Source organism: Saimiri boliviensis, chromosome 15 (assembly GCF_048565385.1).
Source record: "Saimiri boliviensis isolate mSaiBol1 chromosome 15, mSaiBol1.pri, whole genome shotgun sequence".
In the NCBI taxonomy this organism is placed as follows: Eukaryota; Metazoa; Chordata; class Mammalia; order Primates; family Cebidae; genus Saimiri; species Saimiri boliviensis.
In genome coordinates, this window is record NC_133463.1 from 27,330,117 (window position 1) to 27,351,446 (window position 21,330).

The 21,330-nt window shown below is 33.9% G+C and overlaps 1 protein-coding gene across 9 annotated transcripts in view; it reads right to left on the bottom strand.

Annotated features, from left to right (window-relative positions):
• The window catches only part of VPS13B (vacuolar protein sorting 13 homolog B), an 805,060-nt gene that overhangs the window by 289,634 nt on the left and 494,096 nt on the right, over positions 1-21,330 (bottom strand). For all 9 annotated transcript variants that reach the window (XM_074386816.1, XM_074386811.1, XM_074386814.1 and 6 more), the window contains one exon: positions 1,085-1,288. In XM_074386816.1, coding sequence (XP_074242917.1) covers positions 1,085-1,288 — 204 coding nt within the window. The remainder of the gene's footprint in view (positions 1-1,084; positions 1,289-21,330) is intronic.

Sequence of the window (21,330 nt, forward strand, 5' to 3'; positions counted from 1 at the left end):
TAAAGTGATAAGTATTGTATAATCCATTATTAAGGCAATTATTATTGCCAAGACATGGACAAAAATAGTTATGGCAATAAGTGCAGAACCAAAGCAGTCAGCATTGGAAAAGGCATACAATAAAGTCTTCCGAAGATGTTTTAAAGAAATTCAGTCAATAAACTACCATGGTATGTTATAAGCAACAGGTATTATTGATACTATCTTATAAAGAGAAAAGCAGAAGAAAAAGAATACTTTCTTAAAATCATAAAGACCTCCAGTTTTACGATATAAAGGTAGGTAGCTTTAATGCCTAATACCTTCTTTCCAGGAAACAATTCTACCTATCTCTCTGATGAGAACCACAAATAGCCTGGGAAAGATGACAGTGACTTTCTGTAAATCATAAGAGAATATATTCAGGACTACTCCCTTTAAAAATGTTCTCTATGAGATTCCTTAAAGAACTAAAAGTAGAATTAACATACAATCCAGCAGTCTCACCACTGGGTATCTTTCCAAAGGAAAACAAGTCATTATATGAAAAAAGACACATGCACACACATGTTTATAGCAGCACAATCCTCAATTGCAAAGATAATGGAAACAATCTAAGTGCCCATAAACTAATGAGTGAATAAAGAAAATTTGGTATATATATATATATATACCATAGTCTACTACTCAGCCATAAAAAGAAATGAAATAATGCCTTTTGCAGCAATTGGATGGAACTGGTGGCCATTATTCTAAGTGAAGTAACCCAGGAAAGGAAAACCAAATATCATATGCTCTCACTTATAAGCTATGAGACTGCAAAGTCATAAGAATGATATAATGGACTCAGGAGTGAGGGTGGTGAAGAAGGGGAGTGAGGGAAAAAAGACTATATATTGGGCTCAGTGTATACTGCTCAGGTGACAGGTACACCAAAATCTCAGAAATCACCCCTAAATAACTTACTCATGTAACAAAAACCTACCTGTACCCCCAAAACAATTGAAATAAAAAATAAATTAAAAAATGTTTCTATGAACACAGTTGCTTTTAAAATGGATGGAAAAAAATCCTAGAGCCAGAAAGTTTCTCAGTCATTTCCTACCTGCTGGCCATATTCCACTCAAGGGCTGGATTTTGAGAATTCCTTTCACTCTCTGTTAGCACCCCTCCTGTGCTATTTTCCTTTTCTGGTTTTAATTGATCCCACTGTGCAGTACCAATATTGATGGACTGCAGGTCTATTTGGTATTGTCTATCTTCAATTTCTGATCCAGGATCTCGAAGAATTCCCAAGTTCAAGGCTCTCCTGTAAAGGCAGTAAAAAAAACAAAAACAAAAACAAAAACAGATAAACATACTACGTTTATTTTGTTCACTAACATAATGTCAACACCATTTTTTTTCCTTTGGATTTCTGATGAATAAACCGGGCACATCTATGAAAAAGGTTTCAGAAAGTTAGTACACATTATGACTTGAAAACATATCCAAAATTTATCACTTAATCTACACTATAATGATTTCTTATGTTATTCCTGGCACCATACTCTTTTTCTAAGTACTTTCACATACATGATTTCAATCCGTGAGATGCTCTGAGGTTCTATTTTTATGTCAATTTTTACCAATGAGAAAATAATTCAGAGGTTGAAAGACAGCTAAAGTTACCAAACCTTATGTGACAAAACTACAACACAAATTCAGGTTTTTTTTGTGTTTGTTTGTTTTTTACTTATAGCCCTATCCCTTGCTAATCATCTACCTTCCTCTGAGCTTTGATTTCTTGTTAGAAAAGGTGATTGAATCTTCTTAATCTATTTCACCCCCTCAACCCTTGCTCTTCATTCTTCATATAACCCAAGTGTAGTAGTTGAGAAATGACAACGTTTCTGACGTAGAGTAACAGTGAGGTTTACAGCCCCATACAGACTTGGAACATACAATGATGATCTTATTGGGTCCATTGCTAAGCAAATGAATAAAATAATCTGTAGCTTAAAGCTAAATTAAAGGAAGCAAATAGACAAAAATGTTCATGAAGGTTTTAGAGTAAAATAGTAAGGCAGTAAGGTAGGGTGGGAAACAAAGTTTGAGAGCCAGATAAAACTTAAGTCTGCCTGAATTTGGGGCCTTTTTTATTATGTTTTGTTGGTTAAGAAAAGTTTTAAAAAGTAGATGATCGAAAGAAAAATAGTATTTGGCCTCCATAAAAAAGTTTTTTCAGCAGAAAAGCTGAAATAACAAAGAGAATAAAAAGTCTTACTATAGTAGAAATATTTTTTAAAAGCTTCAATCACAAACGTTTAAAAAATACAATTAAGTTAATCACATCAACTGAACACTAATGAAACTTATTATTGGGAGGTTAAGGGGGGAGTGTTGTGTTCTAGTGTGAAAAGTACAGAAAAAGGCAAAAATCTGATTCAGTTTATGCCTTGCTTGACTAAGATGTGGACGTCAGACCAAGCACTCCCAGAAGCTACTTAAATGAGAGTAGACAGTGAATGACGGCTCAGATTCAAAACAGCAGGTGTCTGGGCCAGCTGCTCAGGACTGGGCCAGGCAAAGTGAGGGCTGACATTAACTCAAGTGAAGAGAGAAGCAGGGAGCAGACCTGAGTGGAATAAGCAGGCAGCTCAGGTAGTGAGATGTCAGAGGGAGTTACAGACAAGGGGAAAGGGGAACAAACAGCCACTGGTCAATGAGCCATAGTAGAAGCCAGAGCAACTGAAGATAATTCTCATGATTCCTTTGGACCTGATTTTTCTCCTTTTTAACTTAGAAAAATTACAGGAAAGGTAACCTAAAATTTTATACAAATTTAAGAACTGTATTAGAAACAGGGCTCATAAATGGGCCTTCAATCCTTTCAATCTGCCTTAATGAAGGTAAAGACAAAAGAAATGAATGAGAGTGGGAGTAGGAAGGAGAGGCATTTTTGAGATAGTCTCGCTGTAGTAGAGTGTTCTAGTTTTATTTAAATATTGGTGTAATTCTGTTAATTCTTAAAAGGCCCAGTTCAGCTATCACTTTTTTTATGAAGCCTTTCCTGATTGCCCTTCCTCCAAACTTCCTCCTTCAGAAATCTGTGTTCTTAGGGTCTCTCTATACTTGTAAATACAATAATATCACAATGACTTATCAGTCTTCCCAAATATAGCATACATTTCTTGAGGTCAGGAACTATCTATACTATCTAGCAATAGGTAAATGCTGTTTCAATTCACTGATTTGAACTGACATAAATCTTTACAAAAATCTCAGGTGGAGAACCTATCTGTACACAGCAATAAGAGCAAACAGTCTTTAAAACACTAAGCTTTTGAATCAGGGCCACATAAATTCTGAGAGCCAGCAAATATCTGAGATAGCTGATTGCCTAACCTATTTCCCTAGATTATTATTCCCCAAATAAACATTACTTTCACTTATTTTAAAACAGTCAATGCTCTCTACATTTTAAGTAAACTCCCTAAATATATTTTTAAGGTGGACTAAAATACTTTAAGAATACCTTTGAAGGAAAAAAAAAAAGAAACCAAAATTAGTGCTATATTAAAAGACAAACCAACCTAATCCCAACATAAACAACCATTTTCCTATTTCCCTTGACACACGGAAAAACTGTATAATCCCAAGATTACAATCACAAAAACACTGAGTTTTATCAGAGTTTTCGAATGCATTTAGGCTTATTTCCCAAGGTTTTTTTGGTTTTGTTTTGTTTTGGGCTTAAATTAAGCTATGTTCCTCCGCTCATTATTTGTCAAAAGCATGATTTCCCACAGGTTCTTCTTCTCTATGCAAAAATACTTTGCATTTTGAGTGATAGCCAGATACTTTCAAAGATGGTAATTTTCAAATTTCAAATTTTTAGGGCTCAGGATTAGTATTTCTATTTTTTTTTTCTTATTGCTTGCTTTTAAAAGTAAATTATATGTTTGATATATTGACATGTAGGTGACATACTTGATTTGAAAAAATTCAGAGTAATTTATAACATTTGAGCATATAAATCCAATGTAAAAGTTAATTGCAAAACCTTTCGAATCTTCCAAAACCTTCCAAAGTTAATTGCAAAACTTTCCAGAGCTGTGGAAAGTAGGATAAACACCTGATTTATGTGAACACTTGATTTATGTTATTTATGTGAGTTTAAAAACTCACATGACCAAGACTTTCCGATGAGTATGAGCATGGAGAAATTATTTAACTTCTCTGTGCTTTATTTTGATGTAAGGACTATTATAAAGATAAATAAAATAAATACGTAATTGAAAAATTATTCATAAAGTACCTTATAAATCTTATTAGCATTAGAGAAGTATATTATATGATTCTGAATGAACAGCATATTTAAACCACCAACTAACCACAGATGCACAAGTATCAAAACCAAATCCACTTTTCTATGAATGAGCTACAATGAAAACGATAAAGATAAATGTTCCTTAACATTTCCAGTACCACCTGTTTCTGAATATGGCATATCAGAAACTTTGAATGAACCTCTTGGCTCTAATAACTAAATTGCTTTAAAAGAATTTAAAGTTTTTTTTCAGGCATATCCCAGAGCCAACACCAATAACAGAAGCTTCAAAATAATGTGAAACCAGGAACTATGATAAATAAACACCTCCAAAGCTGACTTTTACTCTAAGGTTTTCTGGTAAATCCTGCAGACACTGATTTTCTATTCTGTTAACTGCACAGGAGGCGACGAAGCTCAGGGCTCACGCAAATGATGAATCTATTTAATAGAAGACAATTCACATAAAGCTGAGATCACCAAGGGTCATCAGCAGTGAAAGGGAGAATTAGAAACAGTCCTTCTGGGGAGCTCTGCGGTGATAGGACAGTTCTGTATCTTGATTTTTGTGATGGTGGTTACATGATCTGCATGTGACAAAATTACATAGAGCACTATACATATTCACACAAATAAGTGCATGTAAAGCTGGCAGAATCTGAATACAACTGTGTATTGATTGTACTGATGTCAACTTCCTTGATATTATACTATAGTTATACAAGAATTTTCCACTGAGGGAAACTTGGTGAAGTGCACACAGGACGTCTCTATTTTTTTGTAATTCTTTATGATTCTATATTTCAATTTTTTTTTTTTTTTTTTTTTTTTTTTTTTAAGAAACAGTCTTCCTCACGCTCAGGTAGAAAGGGACAAGATGATTTATCAACTTACCTGTTTTTACCTTACTAATGGGTGAAGAGGCGAAAAAACAAAACAAACAAACAAAAAAACCAACAAAACCCAAACCAAAAAACAATGCTCCAAGATTTTGCAATCATGAGCCTGCATTTGGAAGTTTGAGTCTCAAATATGGAGAATCTTGCTTCAGGTTGATAGCTGCTGCCAGATGACAGGCGAAGGCAAAAGAAAAGCACATTCTCTTGGGATGAAATCAATTTTAACTCAAAGCACTTCCACAGATCAGGTTCCAAGTGAAATGAGACACTCACAGACAAAATTCACAATGCACACAAGAGCAGGAGCAATGGACAGACTAGCAGACATAAAATATAAAATAATTATTTAAAAAGTAAAAAACATCTTCAAAATACGAGCAGGGAACAAGATTTTAATAAGAACCATGTACAACTACAAATAAGAAAAAAATAATAAAACTCAAGCAGATTAAGCCCACCTAAAGTGATAGTGAATTAAAAGAAAGATCCAATAAAATCTAGAATGTAATCAATCCAAAGAGGCAAAGAAATACTATAAATGAAAGAAGGTTAAGATTCAGGGAGAATAGAGAAAGTCCAAAAAATGCTTAATTAAATATTGAGGGAGGTAATACACAGAACAGGAAGGAGGCATTATTTGAAGAGATAACATCTGAAAATTATTCAACAATTATTGAAAAATACCAAGCCCTAAATCCAGGCAGCCCAAAGTATCCCAAGACCTAAATATTAAGGAAGACATTGGTAAATATATGAGTAAGTCTAAACTAATATTAGTTTAAATTAATAATAATGATGATGTCTAAACTGTGATGAAAAAACAGGCCAAAAATAAGACACTGGAAAATAATAGTATATAAATAAGGGGACCAGGTAATCTAAGATAAAATGTTCTGGTTTCTTATATTATTTAGGAGGAAGAAAAATATATTAACTTCAGACTCTTGTTAAATACACATGTTAACATAGCGATAATAGGCACTAAAATTACAGATATAGAACACATAATTTCCAAATAAATAAAAATTAGAATGTCAGAAAAGAAAAACCAAAGTTGGGCAAGTAGAAAGTACATAAGATACAATTAAAAATCCAAACATAATAATCAGCATGAACATAAATAATTTAAATTCTCCCATTAAAAGATAATAACTGTCATATTGCATCTAATAAATCACAGTTAATATTCTGTTTTTTATAAGACACACCTAAAACTTTGGGGCACAGGAAGAGTCACCAAATGGAAAAATATATACTAGGCAAATATTTGAGCAAAAAATGTAAGTAATTATATTTATATTATACAACATAGACTTTAACTCTATTTAAAAAGAGTTACTGTCTGAAGACAAAAGATTCAGTACATCTGGAAGTTAAGACAATTCTAAATTTATTTGTAAAAATAGCCTCAAAACATATAAAAGAAAAATTGATAGCTGTACAAGGAGAAATTGACAAATCTATCACCCATGGTGGAAAACTTTAACCCTTTAAGCAGATAGGAAAAAAAAAAAAAGAAAAATTGAAAAACGTAATATGTGTGATGAGATGAACATTTACAGAACACAGTAGCTGACAACTGGACAATAGATATTTTTCTCAAGCACATAGAAATATTTACAAAATCTGATCACATGCTAGGCCATAAAGCTAGCCTCAGAACATTTCAGTGAATTAGTATTATATAAACTGAATCCTCTGAGCACAATACAATTCAGTTGGATATGTTATTAAAAAAGAGAATTCACAAAACTGCTTATGTCTAGAAATTTTAAAACACAGTTCTAAATATCATCCACTGGTCAAAAAATCATAATTAAAGTTAATATTTAAAAGCAAATGTTATGCATTAAACATCATAGGATGCAGTTCAAGTGGCACTTAGAGGAAAATTTATTATCTAAAATATCAGTTTTAGCAAATAAAAAAGGCTCAATAAGCTAAACATAAAAAGGTAGAATAAACTAAAGAAAGAGGGAAGGATATAGAACACAGATTAATGAAAAAGAGGATCAACAAAGCCAAAAATAGACAAATTTCTAGCATTCAAAAAGGAAAAAGATAAAGCTAGAAGGCAAAATCAACTGTATTTGCAAGAAAAAAGGAAATATAACCAGGATGTTGTGAAGATTAAATAGACAGTTAAATCAAGAGGAAGATTAGAGACAAAGATTTTATGGCTTACTGTGAAAAAAAACTTCTCTCCTAGTCATCACTCTTCCTAGAAGATATTTCTATTAATACAGTGTCCTCTAATTTCTTCTACCAAATATAACATTACTTCTCCTTCTATAGTTCTTTTTCTACATGAAAATGACTTCATTTTAAAACCATACTGTGACAGTATAAAATTGCTAGCAATGTGGTGGAAAAGCAGTGGAAAGCAATCAAGTTCTTCGCTATTCACAGCCTTAGTTAGGACTGTCAAAACTCTATTCCCCTACCAAAACAGCCCTTCCTCCAGTGATCTGACTTGCATTATTTGTTCAACAGATATTTACCAGGCACCGTATGGTAGGTATTGTGATAGGCCCTAAGAATAATAGGTCCCTGGATGATCCCTGCCCTCATACCACTTACAGTCTTATGGGGGATTTAGAGGCTATTATACAACACGTAATACTCTAAAAGGTTATGTATAGAATAAAATGGGAAGCACATAGAAGGGACATCTGACCCAGACTTGGGAGGCCCAGGAAAGAAGAAGGCAATGTGGAAACAAGTTCAAAAAAGTCCAGTTATCTCATTTCATACAAGAATCTCTAGCAGAGGAAATACCAGGTTCAAAGGCTGAAAGTTATGAGGCAGTAGCACATCTAGAAACCCTGAAAAGGCTCTGAACAGCAAGACTGGAGAGAGGCAGGGGAGAAAGCAATGCCATAAGGCATGGAGGCTTCTAGCCAAAGACGGGCCTTTCTGTACCAAGTGTCAGAGGCTTTTATGAGGCACAGTGTTTGAAGAAGAGGTGACACCCACAAGATGGGCTTGTCTTGCAAACTGGCATTTTCTCCCCTGCCAAATAGGTTACATAAATTCTGTAATAGCACAATAGCCAAGAGGAGAGAAAACCTGGGTTTCATTCTGAATTATGAAAATTAAGAGAGTTAATATAGAAAGAGCCTGGAACAGAAGTTATCATATCATAAAAACTTCAAAAAGCCTCAGAGAAAAAAAAACAACCCACTTTGAAATCTTTCCTCGGCCTCTGTATAAAATGTCAAATAGAAGTAAACATGGTAAAACCCAGTCTCTACTAAAAATGAAAAAAATTAGCCGGGTGTGGTGGTGCGCACCTATAATCCCAGCTACTCAGGAGGCTAAGGTAGGAGAATTGCTTAAACCTGGGAGGTGGAGGTTGCAGTGAGCTAAGATGGTGCCACTGCACTCCAGCCTAGGCAACCCAGCCAGACTCTGTCTCAAAAAAAAAAAAAAAAAAAAAAAAAAAATGACTAGAGCAAAATGACTAGAAAGTGAGAGTAAGACAGACTTGGCTAGATTAAGCACATACTAGGATTCTAAAAAGAAACAAAAGCTGAATAGAGAAGACAACTGATACTCAATTTAATAAATCAAACTTGATGAATTTACTCACATTTTCTAATTTGATCTGTTTCATCAACTTAACAATGTTTTGACACTATGCTGGCTAGTATGCAATAAACCTCTTACTTTCTAAGCCAAGAAAAATATTATTGTGGAAAATTTAGGTCAATTAAAAATATACTTCCATCTTTAAAACAGTTTTTTCAACAATCTTAGTCTCCTGAACTATCAAAACCAGGAAACATCAATGTATTTCCTCTGTAGATAGTTTCCCAAGTACAAATTAAAATCTATATTACAAATTATAAAGGCAGGCCATTTAGTTTATTAGTTTTAGTTAATAAATTATTAGATTTTGAAGACTTAGCTAATATGTATATAATTTACGAGTTTGGTTTAATTTTTCTTTGATAAAAACAAATACAGGATAGTTTTTTTCAGGCAGATAAAAATTTAATATTTCTTATCATATAATCGCCAAGATTTATTTTTCTCTGTAGTTAAAAGAAAATACAGTAGTAATGCACTGATTTACTTCACTTTCCAAAAAATACTTGGATTTTTTTCTCTCAACTTGAAATAGTGACTAATCTTTATTTTTTAAAGTGTAAGATGTACTCCTATTTTATCCTATACTTAAACTGATTTCAGTTATTATGAAATATTAAAAGCATTTTGCTTTGTTTTTCAATATGACATAAGAAAACATACTAAAAAGGTTTTCAGATACCATATGTTAACTTTTTTAAAATTTTTACTTTTAGTGGTAAATCATAATTGTATACATTTATGGGGTACATTAACTTTCATTAAGCACTATTAGAGCAAGATGTCTTCTGAAAGATATTTCACATCTCATGGCACAATAGACTTTTTTTAAAGGTATAAATACAATGGTTTTTGGTAAATGGTTACAGACACAAGATTTAAAATAATTTATTTTTAATTTTTTCAAAGATTGAAAATCATTTTACAATTTTACAACTTTTAAAATGTTATTTTCCCTAAGCAAAGAACTTAATAACTTAAAAATTGACTGGTAGGAGTGAAACACATTCTAATTGCAATGCCAAAAATGAAAGTATATTTTATGCAAAAGAACTTTTATTTAGTATACCAAGTTTTCGTAGCAAAAATAACACTTGCAGAATAATTAGAGCAAATAATTCTCATAGAATGATAAGTTACTAGGCTGCTAGCACAGGTAAAGAACTATAGCTGGTCCTACATGAGGACTAGAATGCCTACTGTCAACAATATCTCCCTTAAAAAATACAATGTAAATATCCTATAATAAAAAAAGCCTTATCTTATTGTTTCATTTACTAATTAAATGTTTCCTAGAAATGTTACTATCATAAACAGGACTTAAATTTTCTGGTCTCAACTTCACATACTTCTAAAAGTTCTATGAACTTTGCTCTCTCTCCTTATTGCAGCCTTTAAAACCTTTTAGCAATTCAAATCAGGAAACGGGGTGAGTCAAGATGCTCATGACTTCCTTACCCTTAGCACAAAAAGCTGCTTTATTGGCTAAAATGTAGGAGTTATAATTATAATTGCTTTGCCCTTCCGAAACTCTTATCCCATACCATTTGAACCATTCAGCAGGTGGTGTAGGAGGATAAAGTCAAGTCTGCAATAGTTGGTCAATAATGTAATCATAAGGAACCAAAGAAGACTTTAAGTATATAACAGGAAACATAGCTTTAATGTTTTCCTTTTTAAATTGATTTAGTCTGGGTCAGGCCTTTTGTATGTTTACATAACGAACAGCTCATGTTGAACCATTTACTAGTCACTGCTGAATAGGCATATCTTGGGAATTCAATGTAAAGAAGTAAAATTCATTCACTTACAGCTCAATTGAGATCTACGAAATGTTAAATAGGCAGAAAATGGGAATGAAAAAGAAGTGAAACTTTTATGCCTCGATTAAATCAAATGTCTACATATTTATCATCAAGTCTCCGTAAGTGACAGCAATTTTGAGAGTAAATAGGACAGGGGGTATAATAGTTACCTGTCAGGCTGAAACCAATGCTAAGTTCCATCACCAATGATTAGGGTAGGGGTGTTAATCTTTAGAGTGTAGAACAATCACCCAGGGAGTCTGTTCAAAATGTTAAGCTCCTATCTTTAGAGATTATGATTCAGAAGGGCTGGACTAGGCTGAGGAACGTGCCCTCTTTTATCTAAATTAGCATCCCTATTCTCAAAACCACATTCTGATACTTGGTGCATCATATATTTCTAACTTTGAACATTATATTTCCACTATCTGAACTGAAGTGAGCAGAGAAAAGGTCCCCAAAAATCTAAGGCTGCCTCATTTATAAAACAAGAATTAATATTTGCTTTCTTCACGAACTATTTAGAGGTAGCATCTCTTTTCTTCTTTAAGGCTAAGGTTTCTGTTAACTCACTCCACCCTTGAAGGCTGGGTTATGTTCTTTTTTCTCACTTTCATGTACAAGGCAACAAGTGAAGGGCCTGGCACATGGTGGACTTTTTTTTTTTTTTTTGAGATAGAGTCTTGCTCTGTCACCCAGGCTAGAGTGCAGTGGCGCAATCTCAGCTCACTGCAACCTCTGCCACCTGGGTTCAAGCAATTCTCCTGCCTCAGCCTCCCAAGTAGCTAGGATTACAGGCACCTGCCACCGTGTCAGGCTAATTTTTGTATTTTTAGTAGAGATGGGGATTCAACATCTTGGACAGGCTGGTCTTAAACTTCCGATCTTGTGATCCACCAGACTCAGCCTCACAAAGTGCTGGGATTACAGGTGTGAGCCACTGTGCCTGCCCATGGTGGGCTTTTAATACATGAAAGTTTAATGAATACAGAGTTGAATGTATTACCCTGGAGAACACCAGTATTGACAAACAAAAACTATTCCTCCTTAATCTCCTTTATTAGACTTCTTTCTTTTGTTTGCCAATACTAGTGTTCTACAGGGCTCCATCTTCAGTTTTATTTTATGCTATATGTGAAATCATTTGTGGCACAACTGATCCACAGATGCCAGTACATTTATTTGTCAATTGAAGGAGACTGACTTATAATTTCTGGCCTAGTCAATTCTACGATGAATGGCACACATTTGTAAGATGGTTGGCTATTGCTAGGGTTCCATGGTCCATGATGGTGCGATATAATATTGTATTATGGGCATGAATCTTAAAGTCACAATTATATTCAAAATCAAGTTCTACTACTTCACAAGCTTTGTATCCTTGAGAAAGTCAACTAAACCTCATTGAATATCAGAGTAAATGTTTACTTAGGTTTCTTTTGGAGTTAAATGTGGTAACTTTAATTGACATCCTTAGTGTCAAATAAATGACTTCTACTTATTGTTATTACTACAGTGGATAAGAGAGGGACTGGCTGGCTTGCTTTGGGACTGAATCCATGCAACTGGTTTCACTTACTCTGTGCTATAACATCCAAAAGAACACTGATGACACAGAGATAGTTTAATAAACAAAAGAGTCCCTTAATAATTTCTTGAGTTGAAACAGAACATTATGTAAGAAAATCATTTCTCTATATGTTTAGTCCATGTGTTAAATTAATTCTAAAACATTCATCACCCATTTCACATTTGTAAAAGAAAGAGGCCTGCTTACAAGAGGAGTGAAAATCAAGTATATCCAACTATTAACTTATTTTCTAAGAAAGCAATTGCATATCTTCTAGAAAAATAATTTTTAATTAGTATAAACTTTTTAATGAAGCAGCCATTTTACATTAACAAATGTTTTTGTGACAGGGAAATAATAAAACTCACATTTTCCAATTATTAAACAATAAAGTAATAATGACATGACAGTCAGCAATATTTATCAGCTCTTTCTGATAACTAAATTATAGGCAACTTCCTTAGAATTTAAATATTCCTCTCTTTCTACTTGAAGATTCTCAAAATATTCTCACCGGTTAAGCAAATAAACTAAATTTTCACAGTGTCTCTTCTGGAAAACATGAGCTTTGAATATTTTTTTTTTTTTTTAAATTTAGTGAACTGTCATAAATTTGAGCTGATAAGTCCCCATTTGCTCACTTATGTTATAAAAGGATTATACTGGCATGCTGATTTAAGAAGCTATACGGCATACAATGTTCAGTCAATGTGAAAGGTATCAAAATGGACTAAATGATTTTCATCTCATTAGAAATGTGTTCAAATGCAATACACTAACTGACCTTAATTGCACTGAAAAATCTGATTTTATTGAAGAATCTATGTGTGTTCTCAGATATTACAAAGGTGCTAGAATAGAGAAAAATAACAATACGATTTCAATTTTGTTAAAAATTTAATTATGTTGATCTTCAACTAAATAGATTACTTGTTAGAAGGTTTTAAGCACTGAAAATACAAAGTGGTCTATATCAGGAGTTCTATGAGATAACTAAGAACACATTAAATCAAAGTAGACCCATTTCCTTTTCTTGGTTACCGGATAAGGATAACAAATGAGAAAACAGTACCAATTTTATGAAATTCAGTGTTATAAAGATGTGTAAATGATTAAATGAAGATACTTTCATTAATAGAGAAATAGGGACTTGAGGAAAACAGCAAAATGGATTCAGTGTTGATTTAATACCACATTCAAACAGTATTTATATGGAGTCAGGTCTCTAGTAACATGCCAGAGGATTTGGCAGAACTAAATTTTTTTTAATCATTAATTTACATGAATTCATATCAATTCATCATCAAATTTTCGATGTCAAAGTTAGGAAGTATAGCTAATATGGTAAATGAAAAAAATCCAGATTCTGTAATATCTCAAAATATTGGAATAAAGAGCTAATCAAAACTAATAAGATGGAATTTAACAGCAACAAATATAAAATTCCAATATATAGGTTCAAATAACCAACGTACAGAATGTGAAAGACTTTACTTGAAAACATTTGAATTTTTTTTTTTAAAAAAGGACAGTAATAAAACAACAAAGGAATGCCTAGGAAGGTCAGGCTGGCTTATGAGGAAAAAAATATATCAAAAACATTGTCAAATGTGATTCTAGATTTTTAACTAGCACAACACATGCCACACACATATAGTATTACAAGATTAAGCAATCTCTTCCATAGTGTACTAATAAAATAGTACAATTCTTAAATATTACTCTTTAATATTCAAACATTAGATTTTACGATAAGTACAATTGATTGCTTAAGTCAAGTAATCATATATAACAATTCATTATTACACTTGAGATCAGAGAGATTTTTTGAGAATGTTATAATAATATTAATATATTACAGTTTTGTTTCCATAAAATCCTCATAGATTTCTTCATGGTACAAGTACTTGGCATAAAAGTTAACTTCACATATATTGAAGTCCAGAATGATCTTTCTTAGCAGTGAAGTACATATACTGCAATTCCCAAATTGGTGAGTTTGAAAGGCTAACTGTAAATTTAGTAAAACTCCAAATTCTACATTTTTTAGGTTTCTAAAGATGGTAATAAGCACATCAAATTTATCATGTGTCCTTATTAAAGGTAGTCAGACCTTCTATCTACTTGCCTCTAATGTTTCTACAATATATTTTTGGCAACACTCCTGTTTAAGGGTTCTCCTATAAAATCTACCAGAGCTGCAAGTCAATTTCTATTTTACAAACCATGAAATACCTGGACTTTATTCCAACTGTGTGTGCATCCTTTATCACTCAGATATTGTCTTCTCTCTATTCAATTTTTTTCATTTAATTTACTTAAAATCTCTGGTTTTGGTCATGATCAGTGTTCCTATTCATTTCCAAATCAAATTTGAGTATACTATTTGAAAATTTCTGTGAAATTCTCACAGTGTTTGTAACATTCCCTCTTTATCTACTAATCAATCATTTCCCATCATTTCCTACTCATAAAATTATGTCGACATGGAAGACTTCTTTACAGAGGTTATAAGTTAGGATTCAGAATTGACTCCCTTTTATTCATAATCTCAACTAAAGATGGTCAGCAATAGTGGTATTTAAACACACTGCTGAGTCATTAAAAATAAGGTTTTAAAATAATATTTAATGATAGAGAAATGTTCATAGTACATTACTTTTTAAAGTCAGATTCTTAATTTTCTAAATAACTTCTGTAATAAGAAAAATTCCTAAAAAAAATTTGTGAAAAGCAAATTGTAGTTAAATTAGTTAAACTGTATGTAAACAAGTACTAATTCCAAATTGCTTGGGAAATCTTTAATAACAATTCTAACAAAGACATCTCCCTTTATCTCTTAACCGAATTCACTTGTATTACCATGTACCTAATTATATTATTTAAACTTTTTTCCCTTTAATTACCTTCTTTCATTCCCAATCATTCCAATTCAAACTTTTTTCTCTTTAATTACATTCTTTCATTCCCAATCATTCCAATTTGACTACTGAATTATAAAGACCTCTGTAATGCAAAATACAGAAATACATAAATGATAGTAATAACATTAATAATGTGACTTTACATTTGCTTACAGTTTAATGGTTTGCAAAGGGATTTCAATATTATCTAGGTAAATCTTAACTCACAGGGTGCTATAGGTAAACTCCATTTTACAGATGCTGATGATTTAGGTAAGGAGGATGAGAAACAGCGTAGTCTAAATGGGAAACCACACTTTTGACTACAAATTTAGTCCCTCTTGTTGCCTACTTTCTGTACCTAACAATGTGAGAACTGGCCTTCAAAATAAAATAAAATGTAATATTATGCTTTATTTAAAGGTATTTGTGAGTTATATAGTCAGATGAAAAACTGTGTCTTCAAGTTAAAGATGACAAAGACTAAGTCCAAGGCAACAGATTAGAATTAATTTAAAACAGAAAATTTGAGGAGAAAACAAAAACAACCCTTTAGGTTTGGTATAGAACAAATCAACTCCTTTTAAATAAATGTTGTCACATTATTTAACATAATCTGTAATTATGGAGTTACTTCCCACCCACAAATATTACAAAATTGGTCAAGAAAGAATAGGGCCAGAAGTTAGTATTCTCAAACTTACAATAATCATTAAGCAATTCTCTATTCGTAAAGAAAGGTATGAACTTTTAAAAATATACCAACAGTCCATAAAACCTCTTAATGTATGATGTTTAAATATGAATAACTTAATATGCAAATTAATTGAATAAAGATGGTTTCTTTAAGGAGAAGTATCAATCATGAATCTTCTATTCAGCAACAAGTGTTATCTAGTCTAACATTTGAGCAGAAATTTTGATATATTTTCCCTACAGTAGCACAATGCCCTTCTAGTACCATATATTAGAAGCATATCTAGTTATACTAGGGTATCATTCATTAAAGTATCACCTCCAGTTGTAGAGAGAAAATATTTCTCCTTAAACATCATACACAAATATCCAGTATTAAGGCAATCCTAAGTGTACAGTGCCTAATGCAACAGTATTAAGACTAAGTGTTTGCCAGAGAGCCATGAAACTCTTATACTCAGGAATTGAGAATATAAATCTGACAGAACCTCTTTAGAGATCAATTTGGTGAAATCTATCAGCATTAAGGCTATGTAAACTATCACCCACCTAGCAATTAAACTTCTAGATACATACTCCAGAGCTATGCTGTCCCATAGCTACTAGCTGTATATGTCTCTTTAAAATTAATTAAAATTAAGACCACATGGACACAGGGAAGGGAGCATCACACACTAGGGTCTGCTGGGGAGGCTAGGAGAAGGACAGTGGTGGGTGGGGAGGTTGGGGAGGGATAACATGGGGAGAAATGCCAGATATAGGTGACGGGGGGATGGAGGCAGTAAAGCACCTTGCCATGTATGTACCTATGGAACAACCCTGCATGATCTGCACAGGTACCCCAGAACCTAAAGTACAAAAAATAAAAATTAAATACAATTGTAAAAATTTAGCTCCTTACATTTCAGTAGCTACATGTGGCTAAATAGTGCAGATACAGATATTTCCACTGTCACAGGCCATTCTACTGGAAAGCACTGCCCTAGAAAATCTATATGTGTGTACAAGGAGAACGCTGAAAAATATTCATTTTAACACTACAAGTGATAGAGAAAAATTAAAAACGCTAATGTCCAACAACAGAAGGAATGACATAAAACCTGGCATATTCATGCAATAGAATATTATATCACAGTAAAAATCTATGAATGATATTCTGTCTAAGTGATGAGTCTTACATGCTAGAGTTTAAAAAGCAAGTTACAGGCAGATTATCGGGAGAGAGACCCAAGATGGCCGATTAACAGCAGCTCAGGATTGCAGCTCTCAGTGAAGGCACAGGGAGTGAGTGGACGCCAGACTTCGAGACAAATTTTTGTTGACCACAGACCAGGAGATTCCCAGCGGAGGAGCCCCATGTGTCACCAGCACGACTCTTTTGGCTGGCGTGGCTGTTTTGCCAGTGTTCCGGCACAGTGGTTCTCAGTGCGGAGTATGCGGGACTGGGTGCCCTTATGGTTGGTGTTTGGATCTTTGGGAAGGCAGAGTTGCCCATTCAGCTGATTGAAAAGGGGACTGAAGCAGGGAGCCAGACTGGGAGATTCCCGGGCAGAAAAGTGCCACGATTCTCAGCGTTGCTGTTTCAGCCAGCGTGGTCACCACACCGGAAATTGCATAGATCCCAGAGCCTTTTCGGCAGGCAATTGGGGCACCTGGGAGAGAATCAACTGTTCAATTAGGAAAGGAAAAAGGGGGATCTCCAAGGTGGGAAGCCACATTATCGGGCTTGGCTGGTCCCACCCTCACAAAAAAACAGCAATTGGAAACGCTGAGGGTTGAGAGTTTTACAGCAAGCACAGCTCAACCTGCCAAGGTCTAGCTCTTTGGGGGAGGGGCGTCCACCGAAGGAAAACAAAGAAACAGAAATAACATCATCACCAACAAGCTGGACATCCACTCAGAGACCCAATCTGAAACTCAGCAATTACAAAGATGACAGGTGGATAAATCCACAAAGATGGGAAGAAACCAGCACAGAAAGACTGAAAACACCCGAAATCAGAATGCCTCTCCTCATTCAGGGGATCACAGCTCCTCATCAGCAAGGGAACAAGGCCTGATGGAGAATGAGTGTGATGAATTGAACAGGCTTCAGAAGGTGGGAAATAAGAAACTTCTGTGAGCTAAAAGAACATGTTCTAATCCAATGCAAAGAAACTAAGAACCTTGAAAAAAGGTTGGATGAAATGCTAACGAGAATAGATAATTTAGAGAGGAATATAAGTGAATTAATGGAGCTGAAAAACACAATACAAGAACTTCACAAAGTATGTACAAGTTTTAACAGTTGAATTGTCCAAGCAGAAGAAAGGATATCAGAGGTCAAAGACCAACTCAATGAAATAAAACAAGAAGCCAAGATTAGAGAAAAAAGGTTAAAAAGGAATGAGCAAAGTTTCCAAGAAATATGGGACATGTGAAAAGACCTAATCCACATTTTATAGGTGTACCTGAATGTGATGAAGAGAATGAATCCAAACTAGAAAATATTCTTCAGGATATTATTCAGGAAAACTTTCCCAACCTAGCAAGGCAGGACAATATTCAACTCCAGGTAATACGGAGACCACCACAAAGATATTCCTAAAGAAGTACAACCCCAAGGCACATAATCGTCAGATTCGCAAGGGTTGAAATGAAGGAGAAAATGCTAAGGGCAGCCAGAGAGAAAGATCAGGTTACTGACAAAGGGAAGCCTATCAGACTCACAGCAGATCTCTCAGCAGAAACCCTACAAGCCAGAAGAGAGTGGGGGCCAATATTTAACATCCTTAAAGAAAAGAACTTTCAACCCAGAATTTCATATCCAGCCAAACTAAGCTTCATAAGTCAAAGAAAAATAAAATGTTTTGTCAACAAGCAAGTACTCAGATTTCATCACCACCAGGCCTGCTTTACAAGAGCTTCTGAAAGAAGCACTACACATAGAAAGGAACAACCAGTATCAGCCATTCCAAAAATATACCAAAAGGTAAAGAGCATCAACATAATGAAGAATCCACATCAACTAATGGGCAAAACAGCCAGCTAGCATTAAATGGCAGTATTAAACTCACATATATTAATATTAATCCTAAATTTAAATAGACTAAATGCCCCAATCAAAAGACACAGGCAAATTGGATAAAAAGCCAAAACCTATCGATATGCAGCATCCAGACCCATCTCACATGCAAGGATACACGAAGACTCAAAACAAAGGGATAGAGGAAGATTATCAACCAGATGGAGAGCAATAAATAAATAAATAAATAAATAAAAGCAGGAGATGCAATTCTCGCCTCTGATAAAATAGACTTTAAAGCAACAAAGATCAAAAGAGGCAAGGAAGGACATTACATAATGGTAAAAGGATCAAAGCAACAAGAAGAGCTAATGATCCTAAATATAAACACACCAAATACAGGAGTACCCAGGTATGTAAGGCAAGTTCTTAATGACTTATAAAGAGACTTAGACTCCACACAATAATAGCAGGAGACTTTAACATCACATTGTCAATATTAGACAGATCAACGAGACAGAAAATTAACAAGGATATCCAGGACTCAAACTCAGACCTGGGACAAGTAAACTTAATAAACATTTACAGAACTCGCCACCCCAAATCCACAAAACATACATTCTTCTCAGTACCACATCACACCAACTCTAAAAGTGACTACATAATTGGAAGTAAATCACTCCTCAGTAATTGCATAGCATTTCACAGGTTTAAATGAAATATCGGTTGGCGGCTTGTTTGTTATTTTCCTCCCTTATTCCTTCCTGTCTCTATTGTTAAACACAATTATTGGCATAAAAGAGGTTTTTAATACCCATTTTTAGACTGCATTCTAGCCTGGGCAACAAAGCAAGACTCCTGTTCTCCCTCCCTCTTTCTTTGTCTCTTTCATTTTCTACTTTCTTTCTCTCTTTTTCTCCAAAAAAAAAAAAAAAAAAAAAAGAAATTGCAGATTATCTATGGTGAATATGACTTAAAAAAAAAAAGCAAGGTACAGAACAAAGGAAGGTTGTGGGAATAGAAAATGCATTTTGTTGTACTCTATACTGTTTTGATATAGTTGTTTCAATAAAAAGGCCAAACAGAATTATGGTGTAGTGGTTAAGAGCACAAGCAAGCTGTGTGATCTTAGGCATCCCTGAGCTTCATTTTCTCTGCCGTAAAATATGAATTATAGCACTGAGCATTGCCCAAGGAGGTGGTGAAAGCTAAAGGAGAAAATATATACAAAAGCATTCTGTAAACTGCAAAATGCTATCTAAATTCTAGCTAGTAATACGGCCTATTCTTAGGCAGGGCTTGAAACAACAAGTTGAAAATTATCTGGGAATTTTAAACTGATATAAACCTCTTGCATAGCTGGGAAGGATGCCTGTAAGGATTTTGTTTGTTTGCAGCACATACCAGATTACAGTTTCTTAGTTCATCTGTGGTATTTTACTTATTTAATTTTGCATAAGCAAAAAGGAGTGGGTAGAATTCCTTCCACAGTTCAATCAATGTATTAAATACTACAGTCAGACTAAGCAATTATTTTGAAAACATTCATTAAATATAATAATTATGATTGAATTATAAAACTCAGTAAATATTTCTGAATACTTACAAAGTACCAGATAAGTTTTACATGCATTAATTTATGTAATCCTCATAAAAACTCTATGAGGTAGGTACTATTATCCTCCCTGTTTACAAATAAAATAGAGGGAGTTAAGTGCTGTATGTTGGCCAGGGTCAATTCGAAAGGCTGTGCTCTTTAAACACTTACTATGTACTTGGCACTGCATTTAATTCTCCCAAAATAGTGCAAACTTGATAAATAATACTCACATGTTCTCCATCCACCTATGTAATAAAGCACAAATTCCTTAACCAGGAATTCAAAGCTTCCCCAATTTGATCATAATCACTTTTCCCCACATTGCTCTCATTATGCCCCAGTAACAAATACTCTGATACAAAAAACAAACATCTTCATGTCTCTAAATGTATCATGCTTTATTTCTGCCTCCACTCTTTGACAACCTTCTTTTCCTCTACCTGGCCTATTTGCCATAGCTCAACATATTCTTCAAAGTCTCACCTACTTCCAACTCTTGCATTGAGTTTTGCAGTGGCTACTATAGCACCAAGACACTTCTCTGAGAAAATCTCCCTTACCAAGCATCTATAATCAAGATGTAATAAATTATGTATATATTATTAGGACCCTCTATGATTCTAAACAGCAATGAAGTGACAAAGAAATTCTGAGGATGTCCTTGTCAATAATAAAGGTACATGCTGTCAAGAAATGTGCTAGCTATGTTCCAAGGTTTGGCATTAGAATTTGCTTCTTTTGAAGACTTTTCCCTCTAGAAACTTAATCCCGTAAGTGGAGGTACTAGAAAGGTCTCCACTAAATCTAGAATTAAACACTATCCAGATTTCCAGCAATAATTATGTTTAACATATTACATATAATTACTGATAAGAACTCCAAGTATAATATTTTATCCATGCATTCAGTAATTAATAAAGCTGAGAACAGATCACTACCTATTTCACTTGGGAAATGAAGCATGGTTACGG